General features: G+C 42.8%; 1 protein-coding gene across 1 annotated transcript in view; it reads left to right on the top strand.

The window, feature by feature from the left end:
* The window catches only part of CPVL (carboxypeptidase vitellogenic like), a 114,247-nt gene extending 99,316 nt beyond the window's left edge, over positions 1-14,931 (top strand). Inside the window, exon 13 of the mRNA XM_047096870.1 lies at positions 14,827-14,931. Coding sequence (XP_046952826.1) covers positions 14,827-14,931 — 105 coding nt within the window. The remainder of the gene's footprint in view (positions 1-14,826) is intronic.
* Positions 14,932-15,384: the final 453 nt, after the last annotated feature.

Genomic DNA, 15,384 nt, shown 5'->3' with positions numbered 1-15,384 from the left:
TCTATATGTATTTTGCAATAACATGCTTATGCTGTTCAGTGCTTTCTGAGATTCATCCATGTCAATAGGTTCGGTTGTGCTTTGTTTCTTTTTCATTGCTGCATAGTATTCCACGGCATGATTATACCACTCATCCATTCCTCTGCTGCTGGACACATGGGTCGTTGCCAGTTTTTCTGCTACTACAAACATTGCTGCTGTGAACGTTCTTGAACATATGTCCTTGTGCCTGTGTGCAAGAGCTTCTTTCTAAGAATAATGCCTAGAAGTGGCACTGATGAGTTCACAGGGTTTGAGCATCTCCAGCTTCCTCAGATAACGCCAAACTGTTTTCCAAACGGATTATATTCTTGCCAGTAATGTATAAGAGATATGATTATTTCACTTTCTCACCAACTCTTGGACTTCCTCTTAGTCCTCTCTCCTGTGGGCTTGTTTGGTTGAAGGGGGGCTTAATGCCCTTTCTCACGTCTGCCATTCAGTTTGTCTTTCTCTCTTGCTGTCTTTCCCGTCTTCTCTGGCTATCATCAAATGGAAAGGCTTCCACACATGGTGAAAGGCTGAAGTGAACACATCGTGTCCAAGTCTTGGCACTGCTCTGGTTAGGCGGATGCATTTTTCTCTCTGGATGTCCAGGGCTAAGGTTGGCTACCAAAATATCCAGCTTAAAAAAAATAAGAAATTTTTTTTTTTAGAAAGTTCCTCAGCCCCTTTTCACTTCAACTCACCAGCAGTGACTCAATATAAGAAGCAACTGAGAAAAGTAGACGTGGGCACCTGGGTGGCTCAGTCGGTTAAGCATCCGACTTCGGCTCAGGTCATGATCTCACAGCTGGTGAGTTCAAGCCTTGTGTCAGAGCTCAGAGCCTACTGATGGCTCAGAGCCTGGAGCCTGCTTTGGATTCTTCTCTCCTTCTCTCTCTGCCCCTCTCCCGCTCCTGCTCTGTCCCAGCCATTCTCAAATAAACGTTAAAAAAAAAGTGTAATAAATTAAAAAAAAAACAGATTTTAATGTACGCCATGGATTTGCAGGCAAGACCTAGACCATTGGGAGGAGAGTCTGAATCTTTTCCCAGCACATCAAAAATACCCCCACTTCCATTACTTTCCCACTGAGACAAGAAGGAGGTGAAGTGACTTAGCCAGTTGCTTTGCTATGTGTCTTGCCAGAAAATTAAGAAGACTAGTAATTGGTAAATATTACTAGCATTCGCCACATCTGCTTTATAGATCCCTCTCAGCAGCCTGACTTGATTCATGTCCTAGTGCTTGACACAGAAACCACAAAGAACTATTTAACGAGAAAGACACTGATTTTATATAACACACACACACACACACACACAAAAAAACCGTATAGCCTTTTGGGCACATTTTTAAAAAGATGGTTCCCTTACTTTATATATTCGAAAACGAAACTGTGTTTGCTTTGTGGTGTTTTAAGAAAAGGCACAGGCTTTAGAAGATGCTATTCAAGAACACTCTGTGTTTTAAGTTGTGGTTTAAATTTTTTTTTTCCTTTGACAATAGCTGGTCTTCCAGCTAGAGTGGTCCTTCTCTCCACTCTACTCCTCTCTCAGTGCTTTTTCCAAATGCCAGTCTGATCACGTTTTCCCTTATTCAAACCTCCTCACGGAATCCCCGCTACCTGTAGAATAAAGCCTGAAGTCTCTCCATAGAGTAGTAAAGAGGTTAGTCTGGCCTGGGCTTTCTTCCCCCCACCTGAATTCTCACCCTCCCTCCTTCTCCATTAGAATCCTAAAGAACGAAACAAAACACCTTATAATTCCCCAGACCCACCTTGCTGTTTTATTAGTCAGCAATCCCCATGGAAAGGCCCTTTCTGTTCCTCTGGCTGCCCAGAAAACCCCCATTTGCCTTTCAGGGATGAGAACTACCTCTAGGGGGCTCGGTCAGTAGAGTATGCCACTCTTGATCTTGTCATGAGTTTGAGCCCCATTCGAACATAGAGATTACAAATAAATAAGTAAATAAATAAATAAATTGACCTCTAGGAAGCCCTCCTTCTCCCAGAATACCTCCTGCTCTACATCTCTATGTACATCTTCTAGTGCATGTACCTCACTGGGGTTTCTCTTCAGTTTACCTCCTTAATTGCCTTTCTCCCCTCCTTGACACTGAGCTCCTTGAAGACAAGAATACGATATCATTTATCTCTGTAGCAAACCCCTTAGCACCGTTCCCAGCACCCAGTAAATGTCCAGTGAATGAAAATCAAACTGCCCCCTACCTTATATTCACGCCCATTCGTGTTTGTGTGTGTGTGTGTGTGTGTGTGTGTGTGTGTAAAATGCAATTCTCAAGGAGTGCTGTGGTTGCTTACCAATTGCATGTACCGAAGTGTCTTCTAGGAAATAGACTAGGTGTGCTAAGATCATGAATGGTTCAAAGCAATTCCCTTCAAACGAAAGGAAGCCCTGTTCATGTCAGCTGAAGACGATTTCCTTTCTGTGTTACACAGGAGAAGAAAGGAGAAATATTCTGGGAAATAAACGTATGGGAGGAGTTGGAGAAGTTTCATTATCTCAGTGGCTGACTAGAATGTCCTGTCCTTTAAAAAAATTGAGGTTTTGGTGTTTGGGTTTTTTTTTCCTAAAAAAAAAAAGAAAAACAAAAAAACCACACAGCTTGCTTCCTGAAAACAAAGGAAATAATAAACAATAGCGACTCCCAATTTTACTCTGATTATTTGCCAAGAGTCATCTTAGTTCATGTGGTTCTATTTCATTAGAGAGGGCTGATTAGCATAAAAAGAATGCTTCTAAATTAAGCTACCCAAATATGCAGTTAGTTAATACTCAGGGAGCTAATTTATTGTATTATTTAAAATATAAATTGGGTAGCAAATCTATTTACTGAGGTATAACAGCTAGGCAATGATGCATAATTTTCTCTTAGCTGTTGAGTGGTTTTTAATATCTATTGAAATTTAACAGAGAACCATTTCATTATGAGAAGTGAATAAATACTAAGAAGACTAACGTTTAAAGTATTATCCACACATGGAGAATAGGTTTTAAAACTTAATGATATTTGAGGAACAAAGGGAACTGGGGTTGCTTTTTAAATGGCAACATTTTGTGTTTCAATTTGAAGTGTAACCAGATCCACAAAATTGCTTGTGGAAATGTTAAACAGAGCCAAAAAATAAACAAGGTGGAGGGTGGAGTGGGGCCGAGAAAAGGGCAAGAATGAAATAAAGTTGTGTTAAGAAACCGCCACATCATCAACTGGACCAAAGGCACTACCTGTGCCTTGGACAGTCTTTGCTTTGCTAGTGAAAACCATGTGCCTTATTTTATTTCAACCAATAACATCATGAAAATGTTGTGATCATTGGCGTGTCCCATATCCTCAATTCCTGGGGACATTTTTGGGTCTGGGGTCCCCTTAGGCTGTGGGTCAGGAGCACAGTGGAATCTAGGTACCCTTTCGAGTCAGTAGTTGTCCCAAACGGACCAGCTTTGGGGTGTTGCAAGGGCTCTGCTACAAACAGAAGCATCCATGAATGCTGTGGTGTGGTCTTGCAACTCTTATTGCCTATTATACCAGAACTCAGTGGGGGTAGGCAGGACTGGAAGCAGGCAGCAGGACCTTCTCATCTTTCTGCAAATATTTGAAACCCTGCCCATCTGATTTCCTAAGCCAAGATCTCAGAGACGTTTTAGACCTTATAATTTATTGATTTGAGTAGATATTTCTTTTATTTATTTTGGGACAGAGAAAGAATGCTCTAATGTTTCGTCTTTCCCCAGGAGAGCCAAGATGTCAGAGAACCAGTGGTCGGAAGGTAAACTGGCTTGGGAGAGGGGGGAGACGTTGATCTGTAGTGTTTGCCCATTTTCGCGGTGTAAATATTCCACTGTGGTTGATTTCAGGCTACCAACATAATACCACTGAACGTGGAGTTGGGCGGCAGTAGACACAATCGGCTGTCCTGAGCCAGTGCCAGAGCTCCAGCACACAATGCTAGAGCCTCCCTGCACTGATGTTTGTAGGAGGTCAACCTTTAGCGGGCTGGCTGGCTCTTGTCTCCCTGTTCCCCAGAAGGCAGCGAGTCGGGCTCTACGTACTCGATACACCCCCAGCAGAGAGCATTTGCTGCCGTAACGTCTGCCCTCTGCTCCCTGGCTCCCCCCTTCTCTCCTCCCAAAGAAAACTACAAACAGATCATAAAGCTAGATATTGAGTACGAGTAATTAATGAACTGGATTTTGTGCTCTTTACCCTCTTGTGGATTTCACATATAAAACTGGACATGGAGGAAGTGAAGTTTCGATTGCTTTTTTTAACTGCATCAAATCCTAGGTTGTAAAGTGAGTTCTTCAAAGGGGATAAAAACAGACAGAATGGCTTTTTGCCATTCTGCTAAGACAAGTGAGGCCTTGCTTGCTTGACATTTCTATGTGGGGAGAAGAGGGTGTTTGGCATTGCAAGTGGTAAAAGGGGGTGGAAGGAAAGGATGGGACGGATCATGATGTTGGCAGGTTTAAGGGATAAAATTCACTCTAGACAGTTAAGTCAAGCATATTGACAGAAGTTTGAGCTCACATTCAATCTGCTTTCTTACTTTAATTGGGACCTTTCCCGTGGGAAGGAAGGATTCATAGCATGGAAATAAAGAAAGCCTGGAAGAGAATTTTTCTCCCTCCTGAACAATATAATTCTTCTTCTGAACAAGTATAGTACTACATTTTATATTTATTAGCGTTGTAACTTCTGATCTTACTCCACTCTTAAAGGGAAAACATACTCCTCTGACGATAAAAAAGGAGATAATAGTCTGATGACCATTGCTTGAGTGTTGATATATGTCTGTACGGCACACGGTACAAGCTTACTATGTATTTACCAACTGAGTGCTGTGCAATGTTTAATATGCATCTCTTTGAATCCGTACAAAAAGTTAGATATTCTTAGAGTAAGAAACTATCCTAGTTTGCCTGACCCTTTTCCAACTTTAACAGTTTGAAGATCCCATATTCCCAGGAATCCCTCAGGTCGGGGCAGACTGGGACCACTGGTCACCCTAATTTTTACCTTCATTTTTACACATGAGAAAATTGAAGCAGTTAAGTCCCCGTGCCAAAGTCAAGGGGCTGGACTCAACTCCAGATCTGCTGAATCCTGAGTTCATGCTTTTGACCACTAAGCCGAATTGCTTCCTACGACACTGTCCTGTGCTTTAGTTTTCCACTGACAAAAATGATCAAGGGGGAGAAGGTTCTAACCTTAGTCCTCCATACCAACATTGCTGAAATTAACATAGAAATTCTTGGAGCTGATTTAAAGAGAATTTTCATGACTTTTTTTTTTTTAATCAGAGACATTCATAGCACATTGAAACATCTAACTGATTTGATCTGGTGAGATTAGGCTAAGAGATGTGATTGAAGGGCCTTCATCTCTGAGGCATTCATTTTGTGCCTCTCTAAAAAGATGGGGGGGTAGGACTTGATCACCAGATTTCTACTCATTTAAAGGCTCCCTGATTGTCAGGAGTCTGTTTTTCATGTTACACAGAAAGGTCTCTGCCATTTATTCTCATCCTTCTATCTTGTCTTTTCCTTTGGAGACAAAATGTCTTTTTTTAAAAACCACTATTACCTTGTTAATAATACATTGTTTTATCATCTCTCCTTTAATTTTATTTTGTGTTAGTTTTTAAATTTTAATTCTAGTATAGTTAACGTATAATATTATATTAGCTTCAGGTGTACAATATAATGATTCAACAATTCTATCCATCACTCAGAGCTCATCATGAGAAGTGTACTTTTAATCCCTTTCACCTATTTCACCCATCCCCCCACCCATGTCCCCTCTGTTACCATCAGTTTGTTTTCTATAGTTAAGAGTCTCTTTCTTGGTTTCTCTCTCTCTCTCTCTTTTTTCTTTGTTCATATGTTTTGTTTCCTAAATTCCGTATATGAGTGAAATCGTATGGTATTTGTCTTTCTCTAACTTATTTTACTTTAACATTATAGTCTCTAGCTCCCTCCATGTCATTGCAAATGGCAAAATTTCATTCTTTCTTCATGGCTGAGTAATATTCCACTGCATATATATACCACATCTTCTTTATCCATTCGTCTGTCGATGGACACTTGAGCTATTTCCATCACTTGGCTATTGTAGATAATGCTGCAATAAATGTAGGGATATTATCCATCCTTTGACCATGTCCTTAGAGATTACAACACACGTGCGGATTTAAGAAAGTTGACTTTGATATCATATGATTTCACTCACGTGTGGTCTTTCAAAAACAAAACAGATGAACGTAGGGGAAGGGAAGGAAAAATAAGATAAAAACAGAGATGGAGGCAAACCATAAGAGACTCTTAAATACAGAGAACAAACTGAGGGTTGCTGGAGGGGAGCTGGGTAGTGTGATGGGCTAGATAGGTGATGGGTATTAATGAGGGCACTTTGGAGATGAGCACTGGGTGTTTACTAAATTCTATTCCTGAGACAGTTATTACAGTGGATGTTAACTAACTTGGATTTAAATTAAAAAAAAATAATAACAAAGGGGCTTAGTCAGTTAAGTGTCTGACTTCGGCTCAGATCATGATCTCGCGGTTTGTGAGTTGAGCCCTGCATCGGGCTCTGTGCTGACAGCTCAGAGCCTGGAGCCTGCTTCAAAGTCTGTGTCTCCCTCTCTCTCTGCCCCTTCCCTGTTCACGCTCTGTCTCTCTCTCTCTCTCAAAAATAAATAAAACATTAAAATAAATAATAAATAAATAAATAAATAAATAAATAATTAAAAAAAACAAACAAACAGAAAGTTGGCTTTGAATCAGTGCATTTATCATTTGCCAGATATGCAAATACCTGAAAATACCTTAACTCTGTGCCACCTTTTGTGCAACTGTTGTCTTTTTTGTTTTGTTTTTTTTTTAACGTCTATGTGGTTTGTACTCCACCAGACATTATTATTATTGCCATCCATTTATTTTTAGGTACACATGTAGATTCTCAGTTGCTTTTCATTCTCCTCCGTGTTTGCATGTTTCCATTAGGGACCATTACCCTTCTGTCTGAAGAACAATCTTCAAGCCTTTCTTTACACACCTGCCGGCAAGACCTTTCTCCAGTTTCTTCTTTCCTTGAAAATATCTGTATGCGGTCATTTACATGGACATTCTAGGTTGTAGCTGTTTTCTTTTCAAACTTGAAAGATAGGATTTCACAGTCTTCTAGCTCCCATTGTTTCCGTTAACTAGTCAGCTTTCTTGTTTCTTTGAAGTTATTGGAAGTGCGATTTCTTTTTCTGGCAACTTTAAAGATTTTCTCTCTGTCTTTGGTGTTAACAGTTTACCGTTGTGTGCCCAGATGTGGTCAGTTTTCTTCGGATTTTTCCCACGTAGTTTCATAGAGCTCCTCAAAGCTGTGGCGTCTTGACTTTTGCCAATTTTGGAGAGTTTTTTACTCGCGGTCTCTAAACTTTACTATTTCTTTTGTACTGTTCCTTCCTTCTCTTCTTGTTCCAGGACTCCAGTTAAACACAGTTAAATATTTTGTCATCTCGTGTCTTTTTTTTTTTTTCTTTTCTCCGTGTTTTCCATAACTTCTTAAATAATTTGGTCATGGTTATTTTATTTTATTTTATTTTATTTTTAATTTTTTTTTCAACGTTTATTTATTTTTGGGACAGAGAGAGACAGAGCATGAACGGGGGAGGGGCAGAGAGAGAGGGAGACACAGAATCGGAAACAGGCTCCAGGCTCCGAGCCATCAGCACAGAGCCCGACGCAGGGCTCGAACTCACGGACCGCGAGATCGTGACCTGGCTGAAGTCGGACGCTTAACCGACTGCGCCACCCAGGCGCCCCGGTCATGGTTATTTTAAAATCTATCCCTGACAGCTCCAGTATCTGGATCCCTGTGGTCTCTTTCTGTTGTCTGCTTTTTCCCTTGGTCTCTGGACCTTTGATCTCATCTTTTGGCATTCCTACTACGTTTTCTTGAATGCTGGACAAAATGTACGAAAAATGATGTTATCTTTCTTCAAAAAAGGCTTTTTTTTTTTTTTTTTTTTTCTGAAAGCCAGTTAGTATAGGGGCGGATCATCTGGCTTCAGTCAGGGGCTCACATGGTGAGTGGGTGCTAGAGTTCAGGTTTTGGAGGGCTAACCTTGTCTTTGATGGGTCTAACAGAAAGCCTGTGATGTTCACCTCCATGACAAGCCTGCAATTTCAAATCGCATCTTTTGTTTCTTTGGGGTTTTCTTTCTTTCTATTTTTTGGTCTCCCAGACACCCTAAGCCTTGCTTCGCTTTTCATCCTTTTATCTGTCACTTTTTTTTTTTTTTTTTTTTTTGGCTTCTTGGCAAGAGAAGCTAAGGCATTGGTGAGTTTCTCAGAGAGAAAAGCAGCACAAAATGTTAGGTTCACTTCTCTGCGATTCTCTTTTCTCCATGGTCTTGGCCTCTCAAGCCCTCGTTGCTTTCTGATACTTTTCAAACAGCGTTTTTGTTTTGTTTTTGTTTTGTTTTTTTTTTAACTTTTTTTTTAATGTTTTATTTATTTTTAAGAGAGAGAGAAACAACGGGAGGGACAGAGACAGAGAGGGAGACACAGAATCCGAAGACAGGCTCCAGGCTCTGAGCTGTCAGCACAGAGCCCGACGCGGGGCTTGAATCCACGAACTGTGAGATCATGACCTGAGCTGAAGTCGGACACTTAACCGACTGAGCCACCCAGGCGCCCCAGCGTTCGTTTCTTTTTAATTCGGCTTTTGGTGTTCTTGTGGGGTGGGGTTGGTTTGACACATGCTATTGCATCATGGTCAAGAGTGGACATCTTGGGGCGCCTGGGTGGCTCAGTCGGTTAAGCATCTGACTTCGGCTCAGGTCATGATTTCACGGCTTGTGGGTTTGAGCCCCGTGTCGGGCTCTGTGCTGACAGCTTGGAGCCTGGACCCTGCTTTGGATTCTGTGTCTTCTCCTTCTCTCTGCTCCTTCCTTCCACCTCAAGAATAAATAAACATTAAAAAAAATTTTTTTAAGTGGAAATCCTAAATTGTGATATTGTTGTAACTGATTAAGTGAGATGGTATATCTAGGAGGCCCTTAGGGAACTGTCAATAGCATCAAAGCTATGTACTGGGTACAAGGATGTATTCCATTGTGATGGCTACATTTCGGTCAGCTAAAGCACCTTTCCCCGTTGTGTTCAATAATCCATTGCTACACTAGACATGTACACTGGTAAATCTCAAGTTTTCCCGGAGTGTTTTGGGAGCAGCTCTTAACTTTGACCTCTGCTTTTTTTTTTTTTCTTTTTTTTAGGGGAAGGGTTATCGTTGTTGGTTTGATAACAAGCTGTGGCTTGTTTTTTTATTCTCATTCCCAAGTACCTTTTGTTTTTAGTATATTTTTTTCTTTCAGGGCCTATTTATTCCATTTCTGCTCATGGTTATGGTCTGCAAACGAAAAGGTTAAGATTTTGTAAATATGAAATAAGGTAAAAATAATAAAACAACTCTAGTATAAATCAGAAACCATAACAAGCAAGATTCTCTTCCAGGTTTGCATCGTCCTGTAGTGAAAAAAGAGATTTATAAATCTATCCCACATTGCTTGCTTCCCAAACTCACCTCTTTTTCTTCTTTCTTGGTTAATAGCATCTTCCCTTGCAAAGCTGGGACAGAAGCCTGAAATGGGGCGATGTGTGTATGTGCTGGGGGATGCTTTCACTTTACCTTTATGTCTGATTAGTCACTGATTTTGTTGGTTCCAGCCCGACATTCCTCTTCTCCTTCCCCTCCTCCCCATTTCTCCCGTGTGCCCACATCCTCTCTCACCTGGACAGCTGGTCTCCAAATTTGCCTCCCTGCCTCAGTATCATTTCCTTCTAAATCAGCCCCCTCAATACACAAGAAGTCATCTTTCTATAATGCAAATCTGAGCATATCACTCACTACCATGCTTTAAACCCTTTAAGACATGTCCAGAAGAGGCAACTCCATAGAGACAGAAGGCAGCCTAGTGATTGCCAGGGGCTGGCAGGGAGAGGAGAATGGGAAGAGATAGCTAATGGATATCAGGTTCCCTTTGGGGTGATGAAAACATCCTGCAACAAGATAGTGGTGACGGTTGCACAACATTGTGAATGCACTAAATGCTACTGTCCATTTAAAAATGGTTAGAAGGGTGGGGCGCCTGGGTGGCTCCGTTGGTTGGGTGTCAGACCTCAGCTCAGGTCATGATCTTGTGGTTTGTGAGCCCGAGCCCTGCGTCGGGCTCTGTACTGACAGCTCAGAGCCTGGAACCTGCTTCGGATTCTGTGTCTCCCTCTCTCTCTGCCCCTCCCATGCTCATGCTCTGTCTCCCAATAATAAGTAAGTGTTAAAAAAAAATTAAAAATGGTTAGGACGGTGATTTTATGTTATGTGTATTTTACCACACAAGCCATCTTCCCCACCCCGCCTAGCGGCACATCATATGGGGCATCACATGGTCTCACTAGTATTTGTTCAACTCTCCCTTCTCTTTCCCCTCTAACCCTTCATGTGCAGAACTGCTCGTGGGCTGTGGGGTGTCTGTGCACTTTCGCACTCCTCTGTGTTTGCAAGGGCAGTTTCCTCTGGGTGTGGTCCCTCCCCCACCCCAGCCAGCATCGTCTGTCCAGATACCTGCTCCTCCAAGGCTCCCACGAAGTCTCCCCTGATACACCCACATCAACACTCCCAGTGTGAATTTCCCACTATATCTTGTCGCCTATAAAAGCACAACCGGGAAACCTTTACAGCCAGGTCCATGTTTCTGGTTCCAGGGAGAATTATATCCTTCTCTAAAAATTAAAGTGGAATGAAGCTTGAAAGTGTTTGCATAACCCTTTTAAGATTCATGACACATTTGTGACCCCCTGGAACATCTGGAGTACATGAGTTTAGAGGTTTCAGCTCTCGTGTGGAAACACCCAACATACGCAGTTTCTGTTGCTGAGACCAATTCTACCCAGGGAGCCTTGGGATTAATCTTGTCGCATTTAAATATGGAATCATGGCCCTGTCGCATTTTGTTACACACCTCTAAAAACCGTGGCGTGGTTTGTGCCCTTGATTTGTGAGTGGTGAGCAGCTTGGCTATAAACAACAGAGTGATTTTTTTCGGCACTCAAAAATTTATCTTTTGGGTTTTTTCTGGCACTCGTAAATTTATTTTTGAAGTTAACATCAGTAAAATGCTCTATATTAATCTGCTAGGGAATATACTTTGAAAATTTTGTGACATGCGAAAACGACCTTGTTCCTAAATGAGTTTTTCCTTCCAATCTTCATGGCACCGTTTATGATGTGATTTGGTCCTGGGCTGGAGGGCCATGCAGGTTACTGAGAATAAGAATTGTTAACACCCAACCCAATCTCTTCTTCACCACTTGATTATCATGGTCATGGAAGTGTGTGCGTGTGTGTGTGTGTGTGTGTGCGCACATGCACGTGTGTGTGTGTGTGTGTATGTGTGTGTAAATACCAAGAGGGCAGATGATGAGGAAGAAATACACTAAGATGAGATCATGACTAGGTGTTAATTTCTGTTTGCGTTCTCTATTGATATAAATAGAGAATTGCCCGGTTTGCCACAGAATTGTAAAAGGTTTTCTAAACAGTGGTTCTCAAAGAGTAGTCTTTGGACCAACGGCATCAGCATTACCTTGGAACTGTTAGAAGCGTCAGGCCCTGCCCTGGACCTTCAGAGCTGGAAAGTCTAAGGGTTGGGGCTCAGCAATCTGTCTTAAGAAGCTCAAGCATCTTGGGGCACAGTCACGTTTGAGAGCCACTGTTTTCAGCAACCCCCTCAAACCCAGATTTCTTGATGCTAGTGTAGGAATACAAGGCTTTAGGGTAGTTTGATACAAGCATTTTGATCTTGGCTTTTGAATAGGGAGGACCATTGGAAAAATAATGACAATGGCTAATATTTATTGAGTTCCATCCCAGTCCAGACACCGTGCTAAGTGTTCCATGAACATTACTCCATTAATTTCTCACGTAATTCCCAACTATCCCAAGAGGTAATACTTTCTTCTCTCTTGTACAGTTAAGGAAACTGAGGCTCAGAGCAGGTAAATTACTTGTCCAGTGTCACACAGCTTGCTGTGCCTCAAGTCTTGCTCCTGCACACTGACTCCAAGCCACGCCATAAAGGCTCCCCCCCCATTTAGCTGCAGCTCTGGTCCTGGAGGCAGACTGACCTTTTAGCTCTTGGATTCAGCATACCACCGTTCCGGACCATTGCTGCCAAATTCTTTTCCAGTCGAAGCAGCAGCTGGGTTTTGTCACAAACATGACTTTCTTAAGTGTCCTCAGCTGAGCTGAAGTGGCACAAAATCACTCATCAGATTTCTGCCAAGGCTGGAGATTTGGATGGGAATCTACAGGAGAGAATTCTAGCCTGGGATTGTGGGGGCAGCAAAAGTTTTCCTCCAGAGTCACCTACAGGGACTCATGTCACACGTATGTTTACTTTCAGTCTGTGACGAAGCAAGACATGTTGGGTTCCCAGATGCAAGCTTGAACACAAATGGTAGATGGGCTCCACTGTCATTGGAGCAAGGGACAAACGGCCATTGATGGAATGGTGCATGAGGCAGGTGTTTCCAATCGCATGTGAGGGTTAAGTCCTAGCTCACGTCTGTAATGGCGGTCTGCTTCCCTTACCTGCCTCAGAGGGCTGTTGAGAGATGGGTGAAGTGTTCTGTGACTAAGCTGCAAAGTTTGGCTCAAATGTGAAGAATGATTGTACAAATACCGCGACTTGAATAAAAACGCTGGTGTCTGCATCAGAAGCCAGGTTCTAGCTTGTTCTCTCAGTTACGATTGTGTGACTTGGGCAAGCCTCCGAAGAGCTCCGTGTCACTCTGTCACCGAGGCTGGTGTGAATGGTGATCTCTACCATCTCTCTGCACACCTGGGCTAGCTGTGAGCTGCAAAGCAAAACTCATCTACTGATGTTGACCCCACTGGCCGCATGGCAAGGTTGTAAGATGCTGGGGGCTGGGGGTGGATTTGTAATATAATAAATGCGCTACAGAAATATATCTGTACTCTTTTTCTGCCTCCGTTCCCTTCTTATTGAGACAGGTAAAACACGCTATGAAGGGCCTCTTCAAAGTGGTCCTTACTTGCCGATTGTGACTTAGCAGCTAGAACGCGCTGAATGGGATCCCTCACTCCATCCACTGCTGGCCGCTGGCCGGTTGCCACATGTGCCATAGAACATCTCAGGCTACAATGACTCCCCCATGCAGGAGGCCTGCCAACACCCACTGTCAGTTCTTTCCCTTTTGGTACTGAATCATGAAGGCCTCTCCTGGTCCTCTACTTGGGGCACTTGCTGCTGAGCCTACAGTCTTTCTGAGTACAAAGACCAGTACCCCCACCCTGACCCCACCCCTTTCTTAAATTAGTATGGCACCTAGCACTAGGGTCTGAATTCACCTTAACTATAGGTGTTTAAGAATGTGTTGTACATCGGGGCGCCTGGGTGGCTCCGTCGTTTGGGCGTCCGACTTCAGCTCAGGTCACGATCTCGCGGTCCGTGAGTTCGAGCCCCGCGGCGGGCTCTGGGCTGACAGCTCGGAGCCTGGAGCCTCCTTCAGATTCTGTGTCTCCTTGTCTCTCTGTTCCTCCCCTGCTCACGCTCTGTCTCTCTTTGTCTCAAAAATAAATAAAAACATTAAAAAAAAAAAAAGAATGCGTTCTACATCTTGTTAGGTGACACAGGTAACCGTGCCATCCAAACTCAGTGAGTCCGTATTAAACACAAGTGCATTTCAGGGTGTGGTAATTTTACATAAAATCTGGAGGAAGTGTACTGATGCCTGCATTTTACTTTAAAACTGTCAAAAAAGATAAGATGGATTAATAGATGGACAGTGAGGAAATGAGTTCCGTGGGCGTTACCGAGAGAACCTAAGTGGTAAGTCTATGAAATTCTTTCAGATGTGCTGTATGTTTGAATAGTTTTCACAATAAAAGGTGGGGGGGAAAGTAGTACTCTGTGCTACTCAAAAAGATGGCCTTTTAACATTTCAGGTGTCAAAGACTTCCATTTATTGTCGTTTTAATTTTTTGGAGAATCCAAATATCCCCTGTATTAATGGCAAACGCTTGAGATGCCAGGTAGAGAGCGCAGGGTGAGGGCCACATGGGTCAGTGGACTGAAGGGGGGGAATTAGGTGCATCCCTCCAGCTGGTTGTGGACCGACCTGGCCCCGGGCTAGTCCTCACCAGGTAAGAATAACCGACCATGGGACAGCAGATGGCTCCCTCCCAAGAGGAGAAAGACAATTCTCACGCTTCATGCATGTGAAAGATGAACACAACTTTGTGTTAAAGTAGCTAACCGCGGGGCGCCTGGGTGGCTCAGTCGGTTGAGCGTCCGACTTCGGCTCAGGTCACGATCTCACAGTTTGTGGGTTCGGGCCCCGCATCAGGCTCTGTGCTGACTGCTTGCTCAGAGCCTGGAGCCTGCTTCAGATTCTGTCTCCTTCTCTCTCTGCCCCTCCCCCGCTCATGCTTCGTCTCACTCTGTTTCTCAAAAATAAAATAAAAATGTAAAAAAAAAAAAATTAAAGTAGCTAACCACACACTTGTAGACCTTATCCTACCTTAACGTACCTGTTATGAAAGCTATCAAATCTAAGACAATCAGCATGCCCCAAGGGCCTGGATTGATAGAATATGTTCCATATTTCATGTAAGCTTTACATTTAATCTGAACTAAAATTTTCCCTTCATGTAGAACATCCATTTCTCTAACTTTTTTTTGACCTTTTACTTTTCTTCTCCAAGGTAATTGTTCGAGGTGGAGGGCACATTTTACCCTACGACCAGCCGCTGAGATCTTTTGACATGATCAATCGATTTGTTTTCGAGAGAGGATGGGATCCTTATTGATGGATAAGCTGCTGTCCTAAAAAAAAAAAAAAAAAAAAGTCAGGGGACTTAATCTTTGAGAAGAAAACTTCCAAACCTGAAAATGTCGTATAAATAAGAAAAGTACCTTTTTATAGCTTTTTATAGCCTTAAAATGTTTCTCATCAATAAAAATTATCCTTGAAACAAGTAAGGTTCTGTTTTGGGTGAGAGATGGCTCATTATAAAATTAACTGTAAGAAAATGCTATGCGGGGGCGCCTGGGTGGCTCGGTCGGTTAAGCATCTGACCTCTGCTCAGGTCATGATCTTGCGGTCTGTGAGTTCAAGCCCCGCGTCGGGCTCTGTGCTGACAGCTCAGAACCTGGAGTCTGCTTCAGATTCTGTATCTCTCTGTCTCTCTCTGCCCTCCCCCTGCTCACGCTGTGTCTCTGTCTGTCTCTGTCTCTGTCTCTGTCTCTCTGTCTCTCAAAAA

The sequence above is a fragment of the Lynx rufus genome, unplaced genomic scaffold (genome assembly GCF_022079265.1).
Source record: "Lynx rufus isolate CCGP_SWC_20201006 ecotype Redwood Valley unplaced genomic scaffold, mLynRuf1.p SCAF_4, whole genome shotgun sequence".
NCBI classification, from domain to species: Eukaryota; Metazoa; Chordata; class Mammalia; order Carnivora; family Felidae; genus Lynx; species Lynx rufus.
The sequence above is the reverse complement of the archived record's forward strand: the minus strand, read 5'-3'. Positions and strand labels throughout refer to the sequence as shown.